Source organism: Lotus japonicus, chromosome 6, assembly GCF_012489685.1.
Source record: "Lotus japonicus ecotype B-129 chromosome 6, LjGifu_v1.2".
NCBI lineage: Eukaryota > Viridiplantae > Streptophyta > Magnoliopsida > Fabales > Fabaceae > Lotus > Lotus japonicus.
The window spans coordinates 2,451,630-2,477,831 of record NC_080046.1 but is presented as its reverse complement, the minus strand read 5'-3'; the positions used below and the strand labels follow the sequence as shown (position 1 = coordinate 2,477,831).

The following is a 26,202-nucleotide window of genomic DNA, read 5'->3' as shown; positions in this document are numbered from 1 at the left end:
AGCTGTTGAGTAAGTTGGCCCAAGACCTATTTGGTAATTAATTTCAATCGAGTATTTGTCTGTATTCGGTCAAACCCGCCAGTGGTGTCAAGTCTGTGGTGTTTGCTTTAACCATTTGTCAGTGTTGTCGTCAAGTATGTTGTGTTTGCTTTAATAATTTGTCAGTGATGGCAAGTCTGTAATGTTCGGCTTTAATGTATGAGTTATTGTGTTTGAATATGTTCCACTCAATTCGAATCTACTCCTTTTCCGATTATTAACTCTAGTGGGTAACTTGTTTCGAATCTGTCAGTGGTGTCAAGTCGGTGGGGTTTGCTTTAATAATTTGCCAGTGGTGTCAAGTCGGTGGGGTTTGCTTTAATAATTTGCCAGTGGTGTCAAGTCTGCAGTGTTCGGCTTTAGTGTATGGGTTATTGGGTTTGAATATGCTCCACTCAATTCGAATCTAGTCATTTTCCGATTATTAACTCTAGTGGGTAACTTGTTTCGAATCTGTCAGTGGTGTCAAGTCGGTGGGGTTTGCTTTAATAATTTGCCAGTGGTGTCAAGTCGGTGGGGTTTGCTTTAATAATTTGCCAGTGGTGTCAAGTCTGCAGTGTTCGGCTTTAGTGTATGGGTTATTGGGTTTGAATATGCTCCACTCAATTCGAATCTAGTCATTTTCCGATTATTAACTCTAGTGGGTAACTTGTTTCGAATCTGTCAGTGGTGTCAAGTCGGTGGGGTTTGCTTTAATAATTTGCCAGTGGTGTCAAGTCGGTGGGGTTTGCTTTAATAATTTGCCAGTAGTGTCAAGTCTGCAGTGTTCGGCTTTAGTGTATGGGTTATTGGGTTTGAATATGCTCCACTCAATTCGAATCTAGTCCTTTTCCGATTATTAACTCTAGTGGGTAACTTGTTTTGAATCCGTCAGTGTCCACCATTCAATTTACTTATATATATGGATTCATAGATCAATTTATGTACCAATATCCAAAACCTCTTACTTTCTACTTCGAATTTCACAACAAATGGATCCTTTTGATCCTTTTGAGAATCCTTGTGAAAATCCTTTTGATATTGCAACATACCTTCAAAATTCTCAACTTGAAGAAGCTTTTATACTCAACCAATTAGGGTTGGGTCCAAACCAAAATTTGGAAGATAGTGCACCTCGTAGAAAGTATGTCCGTAGAGATCATGCAGCAGCAAACCGAAGGCTAATTGACGACTACTTTGCCAATGAGCCTACATATGACGATTCAATGTTTCGTCGTCGGTACCGGATGCAAAAACACGTTTTCCTTCGAATCGTTGGGGACCTTTCAAGTAGTGATAACTACTTCACCCAGCGAGTTGATGCAGCCAAGAAAGAAGGTATATCACCCTTAGCAAAATGTACCACAGCAATGCGAATGTTAGCATATGGTGTGGCAGCAGATGCAGTCGATGAGTACATCAAAATAGGAGGTACTACAGCACTGGAGTGTTTACGTAGATTCTGTAATGGAATCATACGATTGTATGAGCACGAGTACCTGAGAGCACCAACTCAAGAGGACCTGCAAAGAATACTACAGGTTAGTGAACAAAGGGGGTTCCCAGGCATGATCGGGAGTATTGACTGCATGCACTGGGAGTGGAAAAATTGTCCTAAAGCATGGGAAGGTCAATTTACTAGAGGGGATAAGGGAACCACTACAGTTATTCTTGAAGCAGTTGCATCTCATGATCTATGGATCTGGCATGCCTTTTTTGGATGTCCGGGAACGTTGAACGACATAAACGTTCTAGATCGATCACCAGTGTTTGATGATGTGGAACAGGGAAAGGCTCCAACTGTGAGTTTCATTGTGAATCAACGTCCCTATAATATGGCATACTATCTAGCTGATGGTATCTACCCTTCTTATCCAACTTTCGTCAAATCGATCAGACTTCCTCAAAGTGAACCGGATAAGTTGTTTGCACAAGTTCAGGAGAGATGTCGGAAGGACATCGAACGTGCATTTGGAGTTCTTCAAGCTCGTTTTAAAATCATCCGTGAACCAGCTCGTTTGTGGGACATAGCTGATTTGGGTATCATTATGAGGTCATGCATCATATTACATAATATGATTGTTGAGGATGAACGAGATACATTTGCTCAACGTTGGACCGATTTTGAGCAATCTGGGGAAGGTGGATCTAGTACACCGCAACCATACTCGACCGAGGTGTTACCCGCTTTTGCAAATCATGTGCGTGCTAGATCCGAGTTGCGTGATTCGAACGTTCATCACGAACTGCAAGCAGATCTAGTGAAGCACATATGGACAAAGTTTGCAAATGCTTCGTGATGGAAGATGATTTGTATCGTACTAATTACGTTATTTGTGTGTTGTGTGCTTAGTTTGTTGTCTTGCATTTTAAGTTAAGAAAATAAAATAAATTATTGTGTGCTTCGTTTATCGTCTTCCATTTTTTAGTTAAGGAAATAAAATAAATTATTATCTATATTAAAAAAAATTAATTCGTTAAGTGTTTATTATTTAATTTAATTTAAAATAATAATTGTAATTTTATGTAAATAAAAAAAACAAAAACATAAAATTAAATAAAAATATGAAATAAAAAGTGGTGGGGTAGGGTGAGTGGTGGGGTAGGGTGTTGAGAGAGAAAACCATTGGAGTGGGTATTTGTTGAAAGTGTGTTGAATTGGAGAGAGAAGATGATGTGGAGTGTTGGGAAGATAAAAAGTGGTGTTGAATGGGAAAAACTTGTTTACACCATTGTACATGGTCTTAGGAAGCATGAGGGCAAATGCCCTCACTTAATTTTGAAAAAAATCATTAGAAATTTTTTTTAGTAAAAGTATGTGGTTTTAGATGACCTTTTTGGTAAAAAAAATGTCCTCACTTGTGTCTCACATTACTAAATGCCTTCACTTGAGTAGTAAAAGTATGTGGTTTTTTATGACTCATTTGTTAAAAAATGTCATCACTTGTATTTCATTTGGTAAAAAATGTCATCACTTCTAATAGTATGTTAATTTTTTTATTACAAATTTACAAGTATATAATGCCCCACCCCCCCCCCCAACATTAAATTTCTGAATTCGTCACTGCCAAGAGACTCATATGTATAAACTGAATGAGATAATCATAGAATCAACAAAACTATTGTCTAACACATGAGTTTTAGCTACCATAGATACATCGAAGAAAGAAAGAGAAAAGGAAACCAAGAAAGCCATAACCATGATTTGGGAAGAAATATCATGCCCTAGAAAAGTTCTATCGCATCCATTCCACCTCCCCGGGTGCTTTCAATTGGTTTGCTCTAGTAGAGGAGTGAGAAAATAGAAAAAGAAAATGAAAAATGTTCGGTTATGAGAATTTGAATGGAGTCTTTCTAGGCGGCGACAGTGGATCACAATGGAATGATGTGGTTGTTGTCCCGTAGGTCAGGACAGGGCTCTAGGTTCGTCATGAATGGAATGAGGTACTTGCAGAAGACACACTAAGACTCATATCAGCGCGAGTGTTGGAGAGAATCTCATAGACTCAATAAGAACTCAAGTGTATATGCTAAGAACTCTTCTTTTTATAAGAGGAAAAAATGCTAAGAATTCAAGTGTAAATGTTAAGAAACTCATTTTCTTAAAGCAGAAATAAATCAACCCACTACTCTTCTATTTCATTTTAGTTATCTTCTATTTTATCTCTCTTATTTTCATATCACATTTCTATTTTTCTATTTAAATTTTTCTGTAAAGTGGAGCTAGAATTTAGATGTGAATTCTTATAAAAAAAAATGTTATAAACCACACAACACATTTAGGGGGCTGGAAAAGTATCGTATAATCTTTGATGGGGGTCTATAAAACTCTAATTGTAGTCAATTTAAGGAAATTCAACCCTACCAAATAATATCCAACCAGTTATACTAGTGGCCCTACTAATCTGAAGGACACACACTAGGGGTTGGGTGAGATGCTGCTTGAGTTTTCTATTCTATCTTAATTGCATTTATGTCCCTATCAAGGGGTCCCCCATTGTGGGTTTTTCTTTCTCACTTCTCATCATGCAATCTTGAAAAGGCATGAGTGACCTTGTGTCCCCACAAAGAGGCAATTGGAGCACATGTGAGGGGAGGCCATCACTTTCTGATGACTTTATAGGATTTTATTGTGTGCTCAATCTGCACTTTACAAGTGTGTGCATGCTCTATCATCTGCGGTTTGGCTTGATTCCACTTAAAACCCGTCACAGGGTTGGCTTCATTCCACTTTCAAATCCTTCACCACTAATGGGTAGAATTATAGATTGCTTATTATGTTGACATTACTGTCCTTTTGAAAATTACATAGTATAAACGCCAAAAATTTTACACTTCACCAAATCTTCGATCTCTATCTTCTCGACTCTACCCGTTATCTTTTCACTATCTTACCAAGGTTTGGATAACGATTCTTGTTTCAATAAAAAGATAACGATTCTAGGTCCAAATTATAATAACATTTTAATTAATGGTTGTCTAAATTACTCATGAAGGGTGATTTTATTTTTTTTTTTTTTTTACATTGGAAAGATAAATTGCATCCGTCAAGAATCGATCCCTGGACATCCCCCTACCCAACCCAAATATCTCCAACTCCTACCACTTGAGTTATTATACGAGGACGAAGGTGATTTTATCTCACGTTAATGGACTAATAGAATTGTTTATAAAAAATAGAATTTGAAATCTTCGAGTTCATTTGTCTTAAATATATTATTAGTCCATCTAAAACTATATATGATGATTTTATCAAATATTTACCTTAGATGATTTAAACAACTTTTTTAACTCAATGCACTAAACATTTAAGTTCATGTAAAATAAGCCCTAAACGGTTAAATTATGAAACTTAGGTGGGTGCAATTAGCCCCACGTTATATGAGTTTAACTCTTCCACCTCTATAGGTCAAGAGTTCTCGATTCTTGCATCCAATAAAATTTCAATTGGTTGACAACTCTGTTAACAACCTCCTCAAGGACGTAACAAGCGTTGGGTGCTGACAAACTTTAATTTTCAAATAAAGTTATTCTTGGCTTATTTTTTTTAAACTTTTTTTTTTTGTCGAGCACATCTTGTGCTCGATTTTATATTACTAATATATTTTTTTTCTTATAAAAAAGTTAATTACATAAAGTTAAATAGATTTAATTACACTTTATATTACTTGTCTTGTAGTTGATGTTTTATTTTGTTCATCATCCTATATTTTTTTTAGAAATTTTAATCCATCAATTTTTAAAATTATTACAATCAAATATATGTCAAGCATTTTTTTCTAGTTAAAAACCTTGAATTCTAATTTTCTAATTGAAATATTTATAAATCAATATGATTATTAAAATTGTCACTCAAAATCCACCCACAAAAATATTAAATTTCACGAAATATTAAAAAACTCACATTTTTTTCCTTTTTCTTGGGTACATCGGAAAGATAAATTGCACTCTCCAGGAATGTTACATATATTAGATATAAGATTATTTTTAAAATGAAAATCACAAAGTTGTCAAATATACTTATTTTTTTAAGTGTATGAACTTAATTTACTCGAAGAAAAATTAAGTTCCAAAAACACATGAAATCAAAACCAAAGGAAAATACTAAATAGTTTAATTTTTTGTACATGCTAATTAGTTTAATTAAATCAACTTGTCAGAGTTGTCTTTTGGCCATAACCTATTCCATGTACTTTACTTTTTCCTGGACATTTTTCACAACAGTATAACGGTGTCCACTAAAAAGTTCAACTAAAAAAGTAACATATCATATTGTTAAGCTAGATATATAGCTTATTAGCACTTTTGGTCCCCCAGGTTTGACATTTGTGCAAACGAGGTCCCTTAAATTTAAATATAGCATTTCAGTACCTCCATGTTTATCTCCGTCAACAGTTTTAGTCCCCCAGCACCTTTCCGTCCAAAAGTTAACGGTTTTAGGGACTAAAATTACAATTGAACCCAAAAATTAATTTTAAAAATAGAAAAAAATTAAAACCCTTGATCTTCATCTTCTTCCTCTATTATCTTCAAACCCAAAACTGAAATTGACACAAAACATATTCTCTCATGAAACTTTCTCTCCTCAACCACCACTCCTCCTACCTCCTCAGCCACCACCACCTGAAACCCACAAAATGGAGAACAAACCCAGAAAAATAACTTTTCCCCAAACCTCATCAAAATGGAGAACAAACCCAGAAAAATAATTTTTCCCCAAACCTCATCAACATACGTCAAAAAACCAGAAAATTATTAAAATCCAAATATGGAAAACAAAACAAATCCACTAGAAGCAAAAAGAGTCCATCTTTGGAAGTAAAAATATGTATGCAACATCATTCATCAGGGCAAACAATACTTAGCTCTTCGTATCTGTACAATATCAGGGAATAAAAGTAATTAGGAATTCTTCACATTGTAGTATGCAAGGTTATAATAAGACTTCATCTGTATTCTAAGAACTGCAAGTAATCCATGGTTCACGAGGTCCTCCTTCGAATTCAAACTCCAATTGTACTTGCCCTTGAAACATAGATCGACGCAAAAATTCCTGCCACCATTGGTTCACGGGTGCAGAAGCAGAGGCACTGCTGCCTCCAGTTCCTTCCATTCAATTCACAATCTGCAACTCAAAACAACCAATTCATTCCAAATCTGACAAAAAAAAAAAACTCGCATCAACGAAAACAAGAAAATCAAGCGAATATGGTGTCGTTTTATTGATCGCGGATCAAGACTTGTGTTATTAGCGGAATCGGGAAACCCTAACAGTAATGGAGAATGGAATCACGGGATCCATGTTCTATTCACCAAATTAGAGCCGCCGGCGCCACCATGGAGCCACCATGACACCGCCACAGCTTCCACCCTCCTCCTTCAATCTGCACTTCGCTCTTTCCCTCTCTCTACGATTGAAGGAGTTGTTGGCGGTTAGTTTTCTGCTTCTTGTCTCTCTAACATTATGGGGTTTGAGGGATAGGGAACAGAAGATGGAGAGGTCGAGAGGTAGAAGGAGGATGTGGATTGTGCTCAGCTTGGGGCTCTGCGTTTGGAAGAGGAAGATTTTTTTTTTTCTGGGCAAGGTGATGAAGATGATAAGGGAGATGAAGAGGAGATATTTTTCTGGGTTTAAAATTTTTATGTTTATTTTTTAATTAATTTTTTCGTGCTTAATTACATATTTACCCTCAGAATCGTTAACTTTTGGACGGAAAGGTGCTGGGGGACTAAAACTGTTGACGGAGATAAACGTGGAGGTACTGAAATGCTATATTAAAACTTAAGGGACCTCGTTTGCACAAATGTCAAACCTGGGGGACCAAAAGTGCTAATAAGCCGTAAACATTAAATCATGTTCTTAGTGGAGCTACAATTGAATTTATTATGCTAAAAGTGCATTAAGTTTTTTTGGTGCTGCAATGATTTATGACTACGAAAAGTTCAAGTGGTGTTTATTAGGTTTATGAATAATTAACTTAATTAAGGAGGTTGCGTCAGTGATGAAGGAGGCGTTTGTCCTATTTAGCCTTTATTAAAATTACCGACGTCTTTCTACAATGTTGATTAGTGGAGAATTGCTACAGTAGTTAGTATGTTCGATTAGCAAATTAATCTCTTTTAGCTGTTAACTAAGTTAAACTCATGAGTCATATGTTAACATAACTCTTTATCAGTAGCTAGTTAAGTGAATTGTGTTCGAATGGAGGTTAAGATTTGATCTATATACTAGATTTGTTAAAAGTGGCTTATCTAAAAAAAGATTTGTTAAAAGTCAATGTACTTATTTTCAGATTTATTTTACGGTTAAATAAAGTTCCATTAATTTTTTTATTACATTTTAAATGAGTCAAATCCTTGTGTTAACGTTGCACTTTCATGAAAAATGGGAATGAGCTGTAGTGTAATTCAAAAATTTTAGTTGAAGTTGATTGGTTAATGAAAAATCTAGATGGGAAAATGAAGTCTAAAAGTCGGTGCATATATATTTTATTTTACCCTGCAAATTGTCTATTTATATTTTTTTAGGGGGGACATTGTCTATTTATATTACGTATGGTTGAACTTGAATTTTGGTAAACTAGACGCCGGCTTGCAGCGTTTAATTAATTTGACAACTGTAAGAAAAATCAACACTTCAAAGTTTGACTGACTAAATTAAACTCTAATTATTAAATTTAATTCAGATCTAACCTTCGATGAAAATCGTTACACTACTAGAAAGGCCAAACATGTCTTTATAAAGATTGTGCCTCTATGATAGTATACATAGCTGTTGTATTATTATTATGTTGGTGCTGATGTATTGGACTGATAATAGCTTTCACATGGTATTTAATTCTATTTATAGATAACACTGTATTTCGTTAGAAGTTTAACAGCATTATTCCCCTTTTTATATCAATAATAGTCAAAGTTACAAAGTATCGATAGAGTGAAATAGCTGAACTTAAAAGCTTCAATATAGTAAAATAGCAAGATAGCTTTACTCAGGGGCGGACCCACGTTCAGTTCAGGGGGTTCAGTTGAACCCCCTGGAAAAAAAAAATTCCTACATACCCCCCCCTATAGTAAATTTTTTTTGAACCCCCTGAAATTAAAAAATTGCACCCAGGTCCCAGACAGCCTCACTCTCTCTCACGCACTCATTCTCACTCTCAGTCTCTCTCTCACCACACTCACGAATCACGATTCTGTCATTCACACGGTCACACCTCTTCTCCTTCTCTTGACCACCACCGATCCAGTCCACCACCACCAGCCGACGCACCACCGCCACCGGCCACCAGCCCACCACAATCCTTCTCTGCTCACTACCTTCTCTCTCTCTCACGACTCTGGTTCTACACTTCTACTTCTCAACTCTCAAGCACAACACACACCAGTGACACCACGCGGCCACGCCACCAGTCCACCACCACCGGCGGCCGGCGCACACTGCACAACGCCACCACCCACTCTCTCTCTCTCTGTTGAAGCTTGAAGGTTGGTTGGAATTGAAAACCCCCAAATTGAAAAACCCCAAATTGAAAACCTAAACCCCAAATTGAAAACCCTAACTGCTATTATTTTGATTTGCTTTCCCTTTTCTGAGTTTGAAAGTAGCGTATGTTGTCAATTGTTGAATTTGCTGAAATCAATTTGTCAATTGTTGGCTGGAATATTAGATATTTCTGATTTTTTGATTATTTTCTACTTTTGTTTCGCCTTCTGGGATTTCTGTGATATTGTAAATTAGGTTTGAAGAGGAACACTAATTTTATTTGAAGATTTCTTGCATAGGTTTTGGAGTCAACATGTTCCTTCTTAGAAGGCAAGCCCAGAATCAGCAAGAGAATGGTCCTGCGCAACAGGATGCAAAGGTAATCTTCAATTTGTATTTGACATTGTTTCTTGATTCAATTTGCAGCTATGTAGTATAAAATTGATTTGCTTGAAAGTTGCTTTATTGGGTAAAATTTGATGTGGGTATATGAGAATTGATGAATAAAATGGCTTTAATTATTTATTTATTTAATGGGAGGTGTGTATTCATGTCTGATATGTTGAAAGTGTGTGATTGGTGCTAGGTTCATTTTGTCCCTGATGAACGAGGCTAGCTTATTTCTGCTTCAGAAGATGGTTTGATCTGCACATTTGATACCACGGGAGATATCAATGATGATGATCATCTAGAGTCAGTAAGTCCAGGACTTCAAATTGAATTGCAATCTGTGTGTAATTCTTGCACCTTGCAACCTTCTTAAATGACCAAAGATATCAAAGAGCTAAGCAATCATATGAAAAATTGTGTTCTTGGTCTCTCTGGTTATATGCTATTGGGTATTTAGGAATTCAGCAGTCTTGCTAGTTGCTACATTTTTAATTCCATTTCACTTGATGTATCATGCTCTTCATTTTGAATGGATTTCATATCTTCTTTAGCGGTATTTTTTCCTTCTTTGTTTAAATAAAAATGTTCTTTGTATTTATGTATGTATTGTTTTCATGAAGAAAGTTTCAAAATGGTCTCTTTGAGTTTCTTCTCTTTTTTGTTTCTTTTAGTTACTTTTTATTTTACTTCCGTAGCTATGCAAATTAATGGTGAAATTGATATTACTGATCCTATCTGTTGCTAGGATGCTTATTTATGCAGAGCTCAAGCTTCACATTTTAAAAAATAGAAGGTTTCTTTGTGTCTTTTGTATTTTGAACTGCTGTTTTTTTGGCATGCAAAATCAATAAATTTCTTGTTTACAAAATTGTAGGTGATTAATGTGGGAACTTCCATTGCCAAGGTAGGGCTTTTTGGAGAGAGTTATCAGAAGCTTTGGTGTTTAACGCATATTGAAACCTTGGGGTACAGTTTATTTCGGTTATCTGTTTAGTTCAGGTTACAAAGGTATATGAAAGTCTTTTCCCTTTCGCTGTGTTTGGAATCCTTAAAATCATCATGGAATTGGAATGAATTCTCGTATGAATCTGGTTTTAAATTGTCATGGTTTAAGACTTTAATTCATTTACCAATCATCGTGTTTGTAAATTGTAATATCTCATAATTTGTTACTTTTAATGGATTTGTAAATCATTTTCATTCAACTGAATTCTTTTCATTTTTTAAGCTTTCCCAACATAGGATTTGTGCATTTCGTGTATTTCTCTGTCCAGTTCTTCAGCAGTTCAGTATTTTAATTGATGTGTTCTTTTGAAAATTTTGAACCCCCTGACCTCGGGGTCCTGGATCCGCCACTGGCTTTACTCAAAAGCTTCGATATAGAGTACGATAGCTGAACTCAAAAGCATGTATAAATATTAAAATCGGCTAGTACCCGAAATCCAGTTTTATTCTTTTTTTGAAATGGAATCGAATATTGTGTCATTTCCATTTTCTTATTTAGTCTCACTTATATTCTGTTTTCATTTATTTACTTCATTTTTTATTTTTTCAATTAAAATTAACATCTTAGAGGAAACTAGTAATTTAAGTAATTACTCATCTCTCCAAAAACTTTCTCACTATAAAACCTCTCCCCATCTTTTTCTTCTTTCACCATTCCGGTCTTGGGTGGTCATCGCGCCGCCCTCATGCGGTGTCATCCCCCACCCCCCTTCACTCGCGTTCATCTTTTCCTCCCACCCTTCCTCTTCCTCTGTCCTCCTCCTCTATCCATCAATCTCAATCTTTTAAGCTTATACGTTTTCTACGCAGAAACTAATTAATTTGGTAATTGATTATAGTAAAACTTTCCAATCATTTGTTCGTACTTGAATGGTCGAAATGATTTCCATATATATAATTTGATAACGTTGAAATTTGTTATATCAGAAAAATATTAACCGAATAATTGAAATCAAAGCCGAAATGTGAAGAGTACTTTTAAAATAAAGACATACTGAAATTCCTTAAGATAATCACCCAAAAGGCCAAAACAATGAAGGTTAATTTATAATTCTACTCAACTTCCATAGCAGCCGAATTTTCTCTGTCTAAGAGGCTCTTAAGTTCTTTAACTCTTTGCCTGGTCAATGCAACACAGTCCTGAAACCACAAAAATCGTTAACTTCCCATCTGAATAATTCGATACTAATGATATATTTGTAAATGATTCATTACGATACTAATGATATATTGGTTTATTTTCATTTTCTGTTTTTATTTGTCGTTTTCAATTTTAAATTACAAAACTCATACCCTGATACCCTATTTTCAATGTTTCGTGTTTTGTTAGCCCTAAACACCACATCCTTGTGGGTAGATCTTAGAATTTGAGCTGAGGTGAGGATTGTCTTGCCATATATCAAGGTTATCTTGGTCATATCTCTAATCATTGTGAGAGACTTCTCAACACACTCATTATGCCCAATACTGGACATCTGAAGCGTGGGATTTGCAGGAATGAACATCTGCATGCAGCTCATATATGGGTGGTCTCCAATAAACGTTCTATGATAGGCTCTAATAACTCTATCCCAAAACACCCAATTTCTAATACTAAATTGTTGAAGTTTCTATGAGCAAAATTGCTCATAATTATTTGATTAGCATGCTAATCCAAAATGAGACAAATAATGTTAATTCAATAAATGTAATGCGGTTATATGCAAACTAACCTGGAGAGCAGAAGTATAGGCAAGAACTGGCCCGCCAGGCTTGTAAAGAGATATAAGTTGACCAGATGTATTCAAAACTACAGTCATATGGGTTTCCATAATGGATTCTTCTTCTGCAGTAGGATCTGCCAAGATGTAATTTTTGTAAAGTATGCATGTTAATGAGAATGGAATGTTTCTTAATGTAAGCTTCCTCTTTTCCTTATTAACCAACTCCTGTGCCTGCTTTTGTCCATCTTCATCGGATACGAGTACTATTTTGCCGTCATCGTTCATGGCAACAGAAGGAATTTGCACTGTCAACATAATTCAAAATAAAACCAAATTCAGTATTAAGAAAGAAATATTTAAGGACCAAAACTTCATAACAAAACTCTTACAATTTGGGTTAGGCCTAACTCACCTCAAAGCGCTTATAAGGGTTGTTCTACCCTTTATAAACACTTATTTGGTCATACTCATATCTTTAGTCAATGTAGGACTTCTCAACAAAAATCCTTATTTCAATAATTTGGTCTCGGTAACTCATTATACACCATTGCTTAAGATATTAGAACAAATAGTATTTTCCCACTAGGTTGGGTTGGTTACATTTACATCGACTAAACAAATAGCCTTTTCCCTTTGCTTAAGATATTAGAACAAATAGTCTTTTCCCACTAGGATGGCATAATATCCTGAATGTGACATTGTGTGGGGGTGGGGGAGTTTACGTCAAAGATTGTTGTCACCCGTGTCAGCCATCTCTTAGCACAAAATCAGGAGTTCTTGCTGCATTTGTATCAATCTAATGCAACAGCAGATAATGGGAACAATTCAAAATGCTTACACGATCATTGAATCACATTAAGAAGATATTGAAGGGAATATTTATGAATGGCCTTAATGAGATATTAAGGCTGAAGTGAAATTACATCGTGTGAGCTCACTTTGATATTTAATTAATGAACAAGGCCCAATAAGTGGAGGAGTGGAATAAGGCAGTGGAGAGGAAAGAGATTGGGTCTGCTAAAAAAGGAATGCCCAAAAAGATATCAGCATGGTCTAAATGCTTTCATAGAACTACAGACCAAACCCAATTCTACTCTGATACTGGGAAGATAGGATTCACAGAACTACGGACCAAACCCAATCCTAAACCCTAAACCCTAAACCCAGCATTAATCCTTTCTCAAGTACAATCATATTGGTTAGGAAGAAAGATGGCGCTGGAGTTTCGGTGTAGATTATGAGGCTATTGGACAAGTTACAGACAAGTTTCCCATACCCGCCATCTATGAACTACTCAAAGAATAGGGAGGAGGGAGGAGCAACAATGTTTTCCAAGTCATATTTGAAGGCTGGTTATCACCAAATTAGTATACGGAAATGATGTTCTTGACAGCTCTCTAAACTCATGGAAGCCATTGTCAATCTCGTGATGCAGTTTGGCTAACCATATGTCCCTTCAACATTTCAATCATTGATGAATGTGCTATTTAAGTCCTTTTCTCAGGAAGTTTGTACTAGTATATTTTGATCATATTCTAGTTTACAGTAAGGAGCAGCAGCTGCAGTTAGGTCATTTACTGATAGTCTTCCATCAACTATAGAAAACCAGTTGTTTGTGGAAGAAAACAACAAGAATAGTTTTGGGCAGGCCAAACCAGAGTACCTTGGTCACAGAATTAAAGATAGGACGAAACTTTGGTACAGTTCAATATGTTGTTTTTACTTTTGTCCAATTACATGACATGTGGGTTGGAAAAGGAGAAGTTGAGAGAAGTTATCACATTAATAAAATTAATAAAATATAAGAGTGTGTGGTTGAGTTTTCAATTGGCAACAGCACAAACAGTACATATAGTACTGTAGGTTAGTTTTGTCCTTAAAGATATGCTAGATCGCAAGACAACTAATGCAGCTGTTCGGTTTTAAAGCGGCATGATGCCTAAGACACTTATGATGCTCTTAAAACAGCCATGGCAACTTCATCGATATTGGCTATTCCTAATTTTGATAAGACATTCATTATAAAAAGTGATGAATATGGAAAAGACTTTGAGCTGTTTCGATACAACAAGGCAAAAAAAAAATAGCCTTTAATACACAAGGATTGGCTGCTCGTGCTTAAACCAAGTCTATTTATGAATAAAGTTGATTGGACTTGCAGTGAGTCAGAAACTGGATCGGAATACAAAGAATATTGTTAATTGATAATAAAACTAAATCAGACCAAGTATTCGAGAGATCTGGAGTTATCCTTTCAATGATCCCCGATTACATTGAAATGACAGGCCAGTTCTCCCTCTCACCCCTAGCATACCTTAACCAACTAACTACTATTTGATTAACTAAATATACCTAACCAACTAACTACTATTTGATTAACAAAATATACCTACCAATACTCCACCCCCCCCCCCCCCTAAAGTCTAAACATTCAACTTGTCCTGATGTTGAACAGCATGAATCAAAGGGGGGTCCAACCAGGGCCGATTTTCTAAGGTCTCCAACTCACCGTCTCAGTCCTAATATTATTATTAAGATCTCCCAATTGGAATGAATTTGTTAAGATTGCCATTCATTTCTTTATGTGATTTAAAGAAACAATCCATAAAGTTGGGAATTATTATTTTACAGTGGCTTGAGGCAAGAATGATCTATCTTCTGAATGATTCATAATAGGACTGAAGATGCACTACTTACAATGAGATAAAGCAGCAACTACAGAAAGTAAAGCAGCATCAAAAAGAGCACCATCAGCATCCAAACAATAGACATCCTGTATGATAAAGAAGACAGCATTATATATTCAATAGATTGATAACTACAACTACACAATCAAAGCAAACAAAGATAGGGTACTTAGCACCAAAATTCGAGTACTGTGCATCTTTTTATGGTTGATAAGTGCGGTCAATATAAAAGCTTACCAAGTAAGCCATCCATGCAGCTTTCCCACTGACCAAGGACAATTCTTTCAAATCAATCATTCCAGAACTGCAAGACAAAAAAAGTCATAAAACATAGGATAATTTAAATTAAATTGAAACCAAATTTAACAGACAACAAGTGCAACCAAGATTATTGACCACCATGAAGGTTGGCATAGACAGATACAAATACAAGCCCATGTCCATAAAAAAGGAGGCGAAAAATCACCATATGAAAAATTTTACAACCGAGAGTGGGGAATTATCTGATCCATGACCAATTTAAACAACAGACTTTCAGCTAAAAGTTAATTCACTAATGATCATAGTAAACATCAATAATTATGGGCACTTTTTAATAAGAATATGTCAAAAAATGAGCCCTCAAGGCAGCAAACACAATCACATATGCACATCCTCATCAAAACAGAAAACATTTGTATGAAGTATGACTGATACAAATGTGGGTGAACTGTCTTTGGTAGAGAGTTCAAAGAAACAAATTATGCACAGATATTAACAAAATCTTCCTTAATATCGAAGAGCTAAATCTAAAAAGTTCTCTTTTTATTTTATTCTTTTTCTCTTGCTTGCTTTTTCTATTCTAGTAAAAAAGCTGGGTAGAGTGACTTTGGGAGAGGTAGCTTCTTGCATCATCCGAAATAACTGAACCTGAGAAAGAGACATGAATGATTATAACTTGCCTTGAAATGGTGTCAGACAACTGCTTTGTCACAACTGGTGATGCTTCAGCAGGCCTTCCGGGCCTAACAATTGGAGAACAAATTGGAGGCATGTGGAAATCAATAGCTGAAATAGCAGAGATTAACACGTTAAAATCTCATGGTATATGTGGGCAGGAATCAATAACTAATGAACAAGTGGCAAAGTCAACCTATACAACCCACATCTGGTGACTCCAAGGAGGGAGCCATAACTTCCATTTTTATTGCAGTCAACATAGTCTGAACAAAGAAGACACATGAAATCGTTAAACTCATTCAATAATCAAGTCAAGAACTCAAATGCACAAGGACATAGCACAAATAGACACAGGAAGAACAACTAACAGTTGATCCAATCTTCACAAGAGCTGAGCCGTTAGCAGATGCAACAGCACCTGATTAAAAGAGCTAACCATCTCAGTTTCGCTCCAAGAGTGAATAGCATACTACAAAGCAAAGATTTAGCCGATTGCTACTAAGTAAAAAAAGCAACTAACCAAGAAATATGCTTGTATCTCTCGCTTTCGCAAGTGGTCTACCATCAGGGCGTATAGATTCAGAAAGATGACGCTCAAAAAATCTAAGTGGGAAAAGGCGTCTAAAGGCATCAACCTCCATTTCAGATGATAAGTCCTCAGATGTATTGGGCAACCCCATTCACTTTTTTATATATTAATATACTGTCAACAAAAAAAAGAAAAGCAAAAGTGAAACAAGAAACAAAAAAAAAAGTAATAATAGTTGCTAGATAATTGAAAATAGTATTCAGCAGTGTTATCAATTGCGGATGGCAGTCCATGGCGGAAAGCCAAAATATCGCCATAGAACTATGGCGGATGCCATGGCGGCCTTAATAAAAAACCTGCATAATGCAATTATACAATGCAACAAATAAAAATTCTTCTAACTAGTAACAACTTATATCATAAAAAACAGGCTCAATATCATAGATATAATAGCGAAAACTCATACAGAAGTTCAATAGATATTAAGTCTCATACTCTCATTGAGCATACTACATACCAAAACATGATGACAAATGCAAGACTTGAAGTTATAATTGACATGAAAAATAAAGTCTAAAGAGTATAATTTAATCTAAATAACTAATCATCCAATCCAATCCCAATGTGGTGTAGTGAAGTTGAGTGCCAATGCCATCTAGTAACAGAGACTTAAGTCAAGTTGAGGAACACCCACCAGCACTAAACAGAGACTTAGGTCTTTGAAAACGAAAAAATTGCAGAGAAAATGGTACCTGAGAGCTTGATCGGAGCAGAGACGTGAGTGGTCGCCGGTGGACGCGCGGCTGCAGGTGGTCGGGAATGAGCAGAGCGGTGGCCGGAGGTGGTTTAGGCAGCAGCTATGGGAGTAGTGAACGCGAGAGATATTGAGTGAGGTTGGGTTTCTGAATTTGGGGATTAGAAGCTGAAATATGGACTAGGCCCACTAAAATCCATGGGCCCATTTCACAATTTTTTTCCCAAACAATTTAGGGAATTTCAGTCATTTCCTGTTATTTTATTTTCGCCATAATAATTTGGGAAATTTTATGGAGTACATCAATAGTATAAAATATTCATAAAATTTTCACAAATTTGGTTGAACATATAGCGTATATTTTAAAATATGAGTAAATATTGCTTATGTTAATTTTTTGTTTTATCTAGGATAGATGAACATTTTAGCTTTTAGAAAGATATAAGTCAGTTTTTTGCATGCTAAGAATGGAAGAGTTAAAGTTGAATACCAAACCTAACCAACAGGTTGACGTAGTGGTTCAGCACATCACCCCTTAAGCAAGTGGTTAGAAATTCAAATATCAACTCTTGTAAATAGAAGTAACTCATTGGCCACTCTCTACCGCGTAGTGCGTTGATTATGGGGCGAGAGATTAGTCTTGCAACTATCGGCTGTGAGAATACTTGGTTTAGACTAAATAAAATGCATACCAACATATTTGAGGAAGTTGACAAACAAACCCTATTTTTCATAGAAGTAGTAGGGCATAGCCTATGCCGCATAGGCATTTCCCTAGCCATTCAAGGATGACTCTTTTTCCCAAGTGGCATGAAAGCCTTCAAATGACTAGTCACTTCATTTCCTCAAAGATTATGGATCAAATAGTCTAAATCCCTCACCACGGAAAATAGGAAAAATTATCCATGTAAGGTGAAAATATATTCAATTATAATTAGCACCTTTTTTCATCTTTTTAGAATTAAATTGATTGTAATTTCTATCTATCCTAAGATACTTCCCTTTGCTGATTCAATTATGGGTGACTAATACTAATGATCTCATTGGGATGATCTTACATAAGTTTGGAAGGAGAATATAAATCTGCATTGCAGCATCTAACCTAAACACAATGGACAAGAACAATCATAAAGCAGCAACCAAAGTTGTAAGCAGAAAGGAAACAAAATGTTTTCTGTTTCTCAAACTGCATTTGTCAAGAAGTAAGACAATGAGTCAATGAATACAGAGATTTTGCGTTGCCGCCAATGAGTCAAGGATTGATCAATTCAATTTTTACTCCAACATCTAGACCCTCCGACGGAGGATCAAAAATTAAAGAACTAACCTGTCTTTGCATCTAAGACAGCATTTTTTTTTCTTTATTCAAATACATGGATGGTATCTTAATTCCTCTAGAATCAGCAACAGCACTGTCCATTAGTTTAGAATTAGTTCAGATAAACATAAGAGCTTCTCTCCGGTAAAGGGACCACAATCGTTACTCCAGCAACTCACCTTCTCCCTGATCCCCAATGAAAGTACATGATACAAGCATTAAAAAGCCAAATCAAGAAAATCCCAAATTTGCTTCTTGTTTTCATCATAAAAAGACAAATGATTCAAGACCTCCCTAACTTCAATGCTATCAAGAATATTCACTGCCCATCTAAACTCATCCCACAGCAAAAATGGATGAAAAATTTAATAGAATAAATCTAAATGGAAAAGAAAATCAAAGCCCTAAGTTCTATCACGTTAAATGCTAAAGAACCACTCACTACTGGGCATTAATCCAAGGCCTTCAACCCATTCCCATATGCTTTTGCTTCCTCATCTCCATTACCTTCCTGTGGGAATTGGAATGTAATTCAGTGCGAAAAGTTGGGCTACTTGCCGGACGGTATTCAGGCACAAGTCTGCCAGACTTAAATCTAACACCACATGCATTACAAAGTGTTTTTGGACCATGGGGACCTGCACGCCATTGTGGAGTTTTTTCAGCTCCACAGTGAAGACATTTCCTCCCAATGGTTGAGATTTTTATCGCTTCTTCTTTGCAAATTTCATTGCTCAGTTGTTGCCACCAGAATTGCTGGCCAGAGTTGTCAGCAATGATAGGGCGACGCCTACTGCGACGCCTGCTCCGTGCACGGACAGGGACTTTCAGGTGATCGTAGCCACTTAAGAGGGTAATGCTGTTACTGCTGTTATTACTGTTGCTACTGCTTGTGCTATAGTCAATCTTTGGGGCAGCCTTTTGGTGCTTTGCTAGATCTGGATGAATAGAAGATAACTCGACAAATGTTTCAATGGCAGGAAATGCATCTTTGTTAGATAACCATTCGAGCTCCTCTTCTGCATATGCCTGGAAAATGAAAACTGGGACATGTCAATCTTCAACCGTTAGTAATGTGAAAAGGTTTTCCAAGTCAATTCAGAGTATGGTTGTTTCAAAATTAAAAATTCCGTTTGCATGCTTTGGAAAGTGGGATTCCACGTTCCCAGGTAAAAAACATGAAAGGAGGTTTTGACCTCCGATGGCGTTTAACTGAAAGCAATCCTCATTCAAACACAGTCTCAGGCGTTGGACTCATGCAATTAATCATAGATGCTGTGAACTTTGGATCAAGAGACCAGTGTCCACCCTGTTTCCTTCTGAACTGAGAAACATATGGTTCTACAGCATGGAAAACTAGGAAATAAAGTGATCAACACATGTAAATGAAAAGTATATGATGACAAGACAGAATATATTGTTCATTTAACAATCTAGGATTTGCATTACAATGATGCTAAAAGAACGTAAGAATTTTTTATCACCTGTTAGATTTCTTTTCACAAGAAATACATAATAGTGTGCCACAATAGGACACCCCCCCCCCCCTCCCACAACCAACAAAAAAACTTTAACATGTACAAAGAAAAAATGAAGTCATACTAGCACTTTTTTTACCATCTCAGAGACACCCTTAAGCAATTCAGATAAGTAAGACTAATATATGACCACGGACCACCCCAATAAGAGTCCTCAAGGACAAACTTGTCCTGAAGCTGCAGTTTTATAAATTATAAAACAAGTCGAGAAACAAATAAAAACTTTCTGTTCCCACTAGAAGATAATCCACAATCTTATTCCTCTTAATTCCTTCTGAAGTTCCCTCACCCAAGACAGCCGAGTCTAAATATCAATTCCAGCTGATTCCAACCAAACCATAATTCACTAAAGCTTTATGTACCATTTCTCTTTTCATAAATACAGAAGCTCAAAACAAGCCATAAGTCAATAAAAAACCAACATACTCATTTTTATCAAGGTCTTGTAAATATTTGACAAAGGTTAAAATGGACCGTCAAACTTACAGGAACTGAATGACTACGACCGTTCAGGTCCGATGGGTTAAATGATGGTGGATCACTGCATATTGGGTTAAGTGAAGGAAAGGCTTTGTTAGGTTTCTCGTCATCATCATCTTCCTCACCAATGTCTGATGAGAAATTCAAGAGGTCATCCACAGAACCAAGAGCCCCCATTACCATCCCTGAAAAGAAAGAAATTTTGAAGCTTAAAAGTAGGATTAATAGATAAAGGAATGGCTATAGATGTGCAAACGGAAAATGTAAAATAGTGAAGATCATGCCATGAAGGGGAGCCTAAGCGCAACGATTGAAGTTGCAACCATGTGACTAGGAGGTCACAAATTTGAGTCATTGAATCAACCTCTTGCAAATGCAAGTTAAGGTACATACAGGCTGCCTTTATGCTATAAAAGTACATGGTGTAAGAAATTATAAACATATGACTCTCTAAATTACAAAATTGAAGAGTTGAACTCTAGAAGATTCAGATGTCATATCAGCACATACTGGATGAGACTGAGATATAGGCCAACAAGAGGAAACATTGCATTGAATAGACTTAACCAAAATTACAAAATATGGATATTCATGATGAATTCAAGTTTAGCAGCATTATAAAAGGAAAGGATCATTAGACACATGCTTGTTCATGGAGCTATCCTTTTAGGATTTTTGGCGTGCATTGAGGTGTCCCCCTACTTTGAAGCAATTTTTGGCGGTTCACTTTAATGGTTTAGACAAAAAAAAATTAGGTTCCTGAAGATCTCACAGTATAACAATACATTTATAGTCAAGCTTGTTATTTTTGTAAATTGCTGGAGAAACAGATATAGCTAAAAACTGAACAGATTGTTTCAGAATATATTTAAATTATTCTAATAGTAAACTCCTCTAGAAGTCCAGGTATCCCTCTAAGGCCAAGTCTTTTCATTTGGACTGTGGTGTTCAGCAGAATTAATACTTATGACATGTTGCAGGTTTGGAGGCCACACAAGGCAATGGGTGGTTCGTGTGGTGCTAATGCCGGATTAGTTCCTTATCTATTCTGACATTGTTTTGTTGCTCTCTCCCAATGGAATATGGACATCATATGACTTTTTAGGTGAATTGTAGGTTCCTGATCCCTGGACCAATCTTTTCTGGCTAGTTTTAATGGTTTTAGTATAACAGGCTATTTTTATGAAAATGTACAAGCTGTTCTACTATTTAGTGCATTTGGTGCGCATTTTAAAGGAAAATCGGCTAGCTTTCAGCTGATTTTGAATAAAATTAAGCTATTGGCTTCTATTTGGTCTAAAACACAATCATTCAAAGTCGCTCTAACAGATATGTACTAGGGTAGGGATTCTTTGTTGTCATCGTTATTCAAAACAAGCATGGCTATCACATATTTACATAGGTTAAATTGATATTAAGTCATATTTACTTTCACAGTCAAAACCAGTGGGTTTTAATATGTTTTGCGGCTACGGAGGTTCGTCAGAAACTATTAAAGAACTTCAATCAAAAAAATAAAGAACAAAAACCAGAACAATTCAAGAGTTCATACTTCATGTCCAGCACACACACACACACACACACACACACACACACACACTAATCCACATTTCCATTCAATAAATTTTACACAGCATTGGACAAATGGAAAGCAAAATTGAAACTGGAATTATGAATTAAGAAAAACAAATAAGCAAGGAACAAGGTACAGAGTAGCAGAGGCAATCCTGAAGCTGAAACAAGCAAGAAAAAATTCAAATTCCAAAAAATTCAAATTTCTAACCAACCATGCATACCCATTTCTCTAAATGGATAACAAAAACCAAATTCACAGCATATTCAGCTAACCCAGGAAAGTTAGAAGAAATACAGATAGCAAAAACCAAAGCAACAAGGGAATGAGAACAGAGATTAAGGGAAATGAAAACATGGGTAAGAATCAAAACAATACCTGCTGGGTGCTGGTTGAGACTGGAGTGAGCAGCAGCAGCAGCAGCAGCTAGGAGAAGAAGAAACCCCAGAAAGAGCGTTGAGAGAGGAGGGACTGAGAGAACGAGAGATGGTGAGGCACGTGTAGGGGATTAGGGAAGGCCCATTTTGAGATTTTTGTTCTTGCCACAAGTCCTCAAATGTCTTTTTGAATTTCTTTTTTGTCCAAAATTTTCTTGTCACACATTCGGACATGTATTTTTTTTTCGCGTGAAATGTTGAGCGTCGATAAATTTATCTCTTGATATAAGAATACAAAGCATTCTTTGATTTATGTGGTCAAATAAAACGTCAATCGAGTTATTCCGTGTACCGATATTTTACTCATTTCTATTTTAGGTACAAATTTTACCATTCTCTCAATTTTTTTATATACAAAAGAATAATTCACATTTAACATTCCAAAAAACATGTTCTATTTTAAAATCAATTTATTATATTTTGAATGGAATATTCTTCTTCACGTGATTATATCTCCATTTGCAAACAAATATATAATTTTCCAATGGGGTATAATGGTGTCTAATGAGATATGGCCATGAATAAAATCCAAAAGGTTAAAAATTATTATAGATACCTTTAAGAAGAAGCGTCGATTAATGAGATGTTTAGAGGGTATCACTATCAAACGGCAAATGATCCATAACTCGTTCCTTGACAACCTTCAACGCAAGTTGTGGAAATTCTATAATAAGGATCTGCTCCAAGAGGAGATGATCTTGCGTCAAAAGTCGAGATGTATGTGGGTCAAGCATGGTGATAGAAATACCAGATTCTTTCATGCCTCTACCAAGACACGCCGGAAGCGCAATAAACTTGAGGCCATTACCACTAAGGATGGGAATTTGGTCACGGATTTGGAGACTCTTAAGTCAATGTCAGTTGAGTTTTACCGTTCTTTATATACATCTTCATGTCCTACTTCCTCTTTATCTTGCCACTTTCCCCCCATTGGTAGGAGCACTTTAGATGAGATTCAGTCCCCTTTAACTACGGAGGAGGTGAAGCAAGCGATTTTTAGCATGGGTCCTCTCAAGGCTCCTGGACCAGATGGGCTCCAACCTATCTTCTTTCAAAAGCATTGGGACGTGGTAGGTGATTCAGTGATGAAGCTTATTCAGGAGTGTTGTCTTGACCATGAGAAAATTCGTGAGATCAATGAAACTCTGTTGGTACTGATTCCAAAAGTAGATAAACCAGATAGCTTGAGGTAATACCGTCCGATTAGCCTCTGCAACGTGGTGTTAAAAATCATGACAAAAGCATTGGCAAACAGGTTAAAAGGTATCATGGTTTCTCTTATTTCTTCTAACCAGTGTAGTTTTGTTCCTGGTAGGCATAGCTCAGATAACATCGTCATAGCTCAAGAGGTTTTCCATTTCATGCACACTATGAAGCGGAAGAAAGGGTGGGTGGCGATCAAGGTTGATCTTGAGAAGGCCTGTGACAGAATCAGTTAGGAGTTCTAACATGTAACGTTGGTGGAGGTGGGCCTCAATCAAAACTTTTTCAACCTGTTGCTTAGTTGTGTAAGCATGTGCTCCTTCCAGGTTATGTTCAATGGTTCAAACACGACACCTTTTATTCCTTCACGTGGTATCCGTCAAGGCTACCCGATCTCTCCACTCTTATTTGTACTGTGCATGGAGAGTTTGGCACACATTATCCAGAGATAAGTGTTGAATAGTGCTTGGAAGCCTATAGTCTTGTCTCGTGGGGGCCCACCAGATATCCCACCTGTTCTTTGCTGATGATTTGCTCCTCTTTGGAGAAGCATCGTCGAAACAAATTGGGGTGATGAGGTCTTTCTTGGAGTAGTTTTATCTAGCATCATGCCAGAAATTTAGCTTGGAGAAGTCCCTCTTATTTGTCTCTCGCAATGTTCATCATGCTAAGGCTTCACAACTGAGTGTGGAGGCTTGCATCTCCCTTTACGTCGAATCTCGGTAAATATCTCGGAGTACCTTTCTTACATCGCCGGACCATAGACTGCATCTTTGAGTCTTGCTGGCTGTGTCACTCTAGTCCAATCAGTGGTGGTTTCTCTTCCGACTTATTGTATGCAAATAATGGTTCTTCCGAAGTATGTCTGCAACAAATTGGAGAGGGACCAAAGACGCTTTATCTAGGGTGCAGATGAGGGAGGAAGGAGTTATAGTCATGTGGCATGGGATTGGGTTTGTTCATCAAAGCTAGAGGTTGGTCTAGCCTTGAAGCGCCTTCATGAGTTCAACAAAGCTATCTTCATGAAATTAAACTGGGGTCTCATACCTGCACCGAATGCATTGTGGGTTCGCGTACTCCGTCATAAGTATGGATGTGGTGAGAACTTGATGCCGGTTGTTAACCAAAGGACATCTGAGTCCTCAATCTGGAAAGGGATCAGGAATACCTGGGATTCGTCCTTACGTGAAATCCGCTGGAAGATAGGTGATGGCAGGGTTGTGCACTTCTGGCAGGATCGATGGCTTGCCTCTGGTGTTTTGCTGAAGGAGGTAGTTATCGAGCCTATCCCCCAGCTTCAATGAACTGTGTTGTCGCTAATTTCTTTGACAGTAATGGAACTTGGAATGTGGCTAGCTTCATCGAGCTTGTTCCGAACGTCGTTTTCCTGGAGATTATCAAGTCGCTGCCTAGATGCCTTTCTACAGACCCAGATAAACCGATATGGGGGAAAACAGTGTTGGGTTATACTCCTCAGCATCAGCCTATGAGTTGTTAACGGAGAATGATGATGTTATTAGTACATACCCAATGCGGAGGTTGTTGTGGCGCTGGAAGGGTGCACCACGCGTCCGTCTTTTTCTGTGGAAAGCCCTAAGTAATGGCTTGATGGACAATGAGAAGCGTGTGGCTAATCACCTAGCAGAAAGTGATCTATGTCCCCTGTGTGGTAGTGCCCGCCAGTTAGTGCTCCATGCTCTTCGTGATTGCATAGTTGTTCGACCCTGTGGCTTGCCTTCATACCTAGTGTTGATAGGCCTTATTTCTTATCCTTGGAGTTGCACGCTTGGCTGTTGTGGAACATTTAGGGAGGCTCGCAGCAGAGGGACAAGGACTCTTAGGTTAAACATGTTGCTATCAGCTTATGGTGCATGAGAAATGAGGTTGTTTTTAACCTTGCTCAGTGATATTTTGCACAGGTGCAAGGATGAGTGAATTTGAACCTTCATGATGAGACCATGGCTTTGCTTGATTATGAAAAATGCCCTAGAAGTTGTAGTAGAACTAGTTGGTTGTTTCCTGCAATTGGGTGGTGTAAATTTAACGTTGATGGTTCGGTTTGGAACAATGGTGGAGCGACATGTGGAGGGGTTCTTCACAACAGTCCTGGTCGCTGGATGCAAGGCTTCTGTCGTCGCTTAGGTACCTCCAATCCTTTGTTGGCTGAGCTTTGGGCCTGTGTACAACGGTGGAGGTTTTGCGTACTCACCATCTTCCCAAGGTGGTGATTGAGTGTGACTCTACTGAGGCCATTGTTGCGATAAGTGCACCTGACAATCTAGTTTATTCCTATTTGGAGCTGGTCCGTGATATTCATCGAGGAATTCCAACTGGGATGGAGGTTAAATTTCACCATGTTCTTCGAGAAGCCAACTCCTTGGCTGACTGTCTTGCCAAAGCTGCTCATGTCTTTAACTTTGGCACACATGTGTTACATTCTCCCCTTGTAGAGTGTTGTAGTATTTTGGTTCAGGATGTTGAGGAGGCTCTAGTTTCTTTTCATGCTCTTGTTGTTTAGCGTGTTTACGCTTTCAGGGTCATGCCCCTCCATGTAACCAAAAAAATTTATTATAGATATGTTTATGGGTTGTGTATTTATTTTTAGAAATTGAAAAGAATAAAAATATTGAGAATTAAAAATAATA

At 37.1% G+C, this 26,202-nt stretch overlaps 2 protein-coding genes and 1 long non-coding RNA gene across 3 annotated transcripts; 1 reads left to right on the top strand and 2 right to left on the bottom strand.

Moving 5' to 3' along the window:
* Positions 1-8,641: 8,641 nt before the first annotated feature.
* LOC130725969 (uncharacterized) lies at positions 8,642-10,767 on the top strand. The gene is made up of 4 exons (XR_009014656.1): positions 8,642-9,003; positions 9,301-9,380; positions 9,588-9,698; positions 10,266-10,767. It is a non-coding gene; the product is annotated as an uncharacterized LOC130725969 (long non-coding RNA).
* Positions 10,768-11,267: 500 nt separating this feature from the next.
* On the bottom strand, positions 11,268-17,162 carry LOC130725967 (uncharacterized). The gene is made up of 9 exons (XM_057577164.1): positions 17,007-17,162; positions 16,246-16,428; positions 16,094-16,143; positions 15,919-15,988; positions 15,728-15,833; positions 15,024-15,090; positions 14,797-14,872; positions 12,109-12,404; positions 11,268-11,536 (listed from the first exon to the last, which is right to left on the bottom strand). Exons 2-9 carry the CDS (start codon positions 16,403-16,405, stop codon positions 11,450-11,452), a joined length of 912 nt encoding a protein of 303 aa, XP_057433147.1. The 5' UTR covers positions 16,406-16,428; positions 17,007-17,162; the 3' UTR covers positions 11,268-11,449.
* Positions 17,163-18,267: 1,105 nt separating this feature from the next.
* On the bottom strand, positions 18,268-22,452 carry LOC130726076 (GATA transcription factor 1). Its single transcript, XM_057577298.1, has 3 exons — positions 22,296-22,452; positions 20,351-20,529; positions 18,268-19,355 (listed from the first exon to the last, which is right to left on the bottom strand). The coding sequence occupies exons 2-3, from the start codon at positions 20,525-20,527 to the stop codon at positions 18,792-18,794; spliced, it is 741 nt and encodes a 246-aa protein (XP_057433281.1). The 5' UTR covers positions 20,528-20,529; positions 22,296-22,452; the 3' UTR covers positions 18,268-18,791.
* Between the last annotated feature and the right edge of the window lie 3,750 nt (positions 22,453-26,202).

What these genes read in the sequence shown, in the direction of transcription:
- LOC130726076 (XM_057577298.1), bottom strand. Translation starts at nt 20,527, where the DNA reads ATGGTAATGGGGGCTCTTGGTTCTGTGGATGACCTCTTGAATTTCTCA. An exon ending in GTCGTAGTCATTCAGTTCCT is followed by an intron (nt 19,356 to 20,350) that starts GTAAGTTTGACG and finishes TTCATTTTCCAG; the next exon opens with GCATATGCAGAAGAGGAGCT.
- LOC130725967 (XM_057577164.1), bottom strand. Translation starts at nt 16,405, where the DNA reads ATGGGGTTGCCCAATACATCTGAGGACTTATCATCTGAAATGGAGGTT. An exon ending in AGTTGCTGCTTTATCTCATT is followed by an intron (nt 12,405 to 14,796) that starts GTAAGTAGTGCA and finishes TTATGTTGACAG; the next exon opens with TGCAAATTCCTTCTGTTGCC. An exon ending in CCTATACTTCTGCTCTCCAG is followed by an intron (nt 11,537 to 12,108) that starts GTTAGTTTGCAT and finishes TTGTGGTTTCAG; the next exon opens with GACTGTGTTGCATTGACCAG.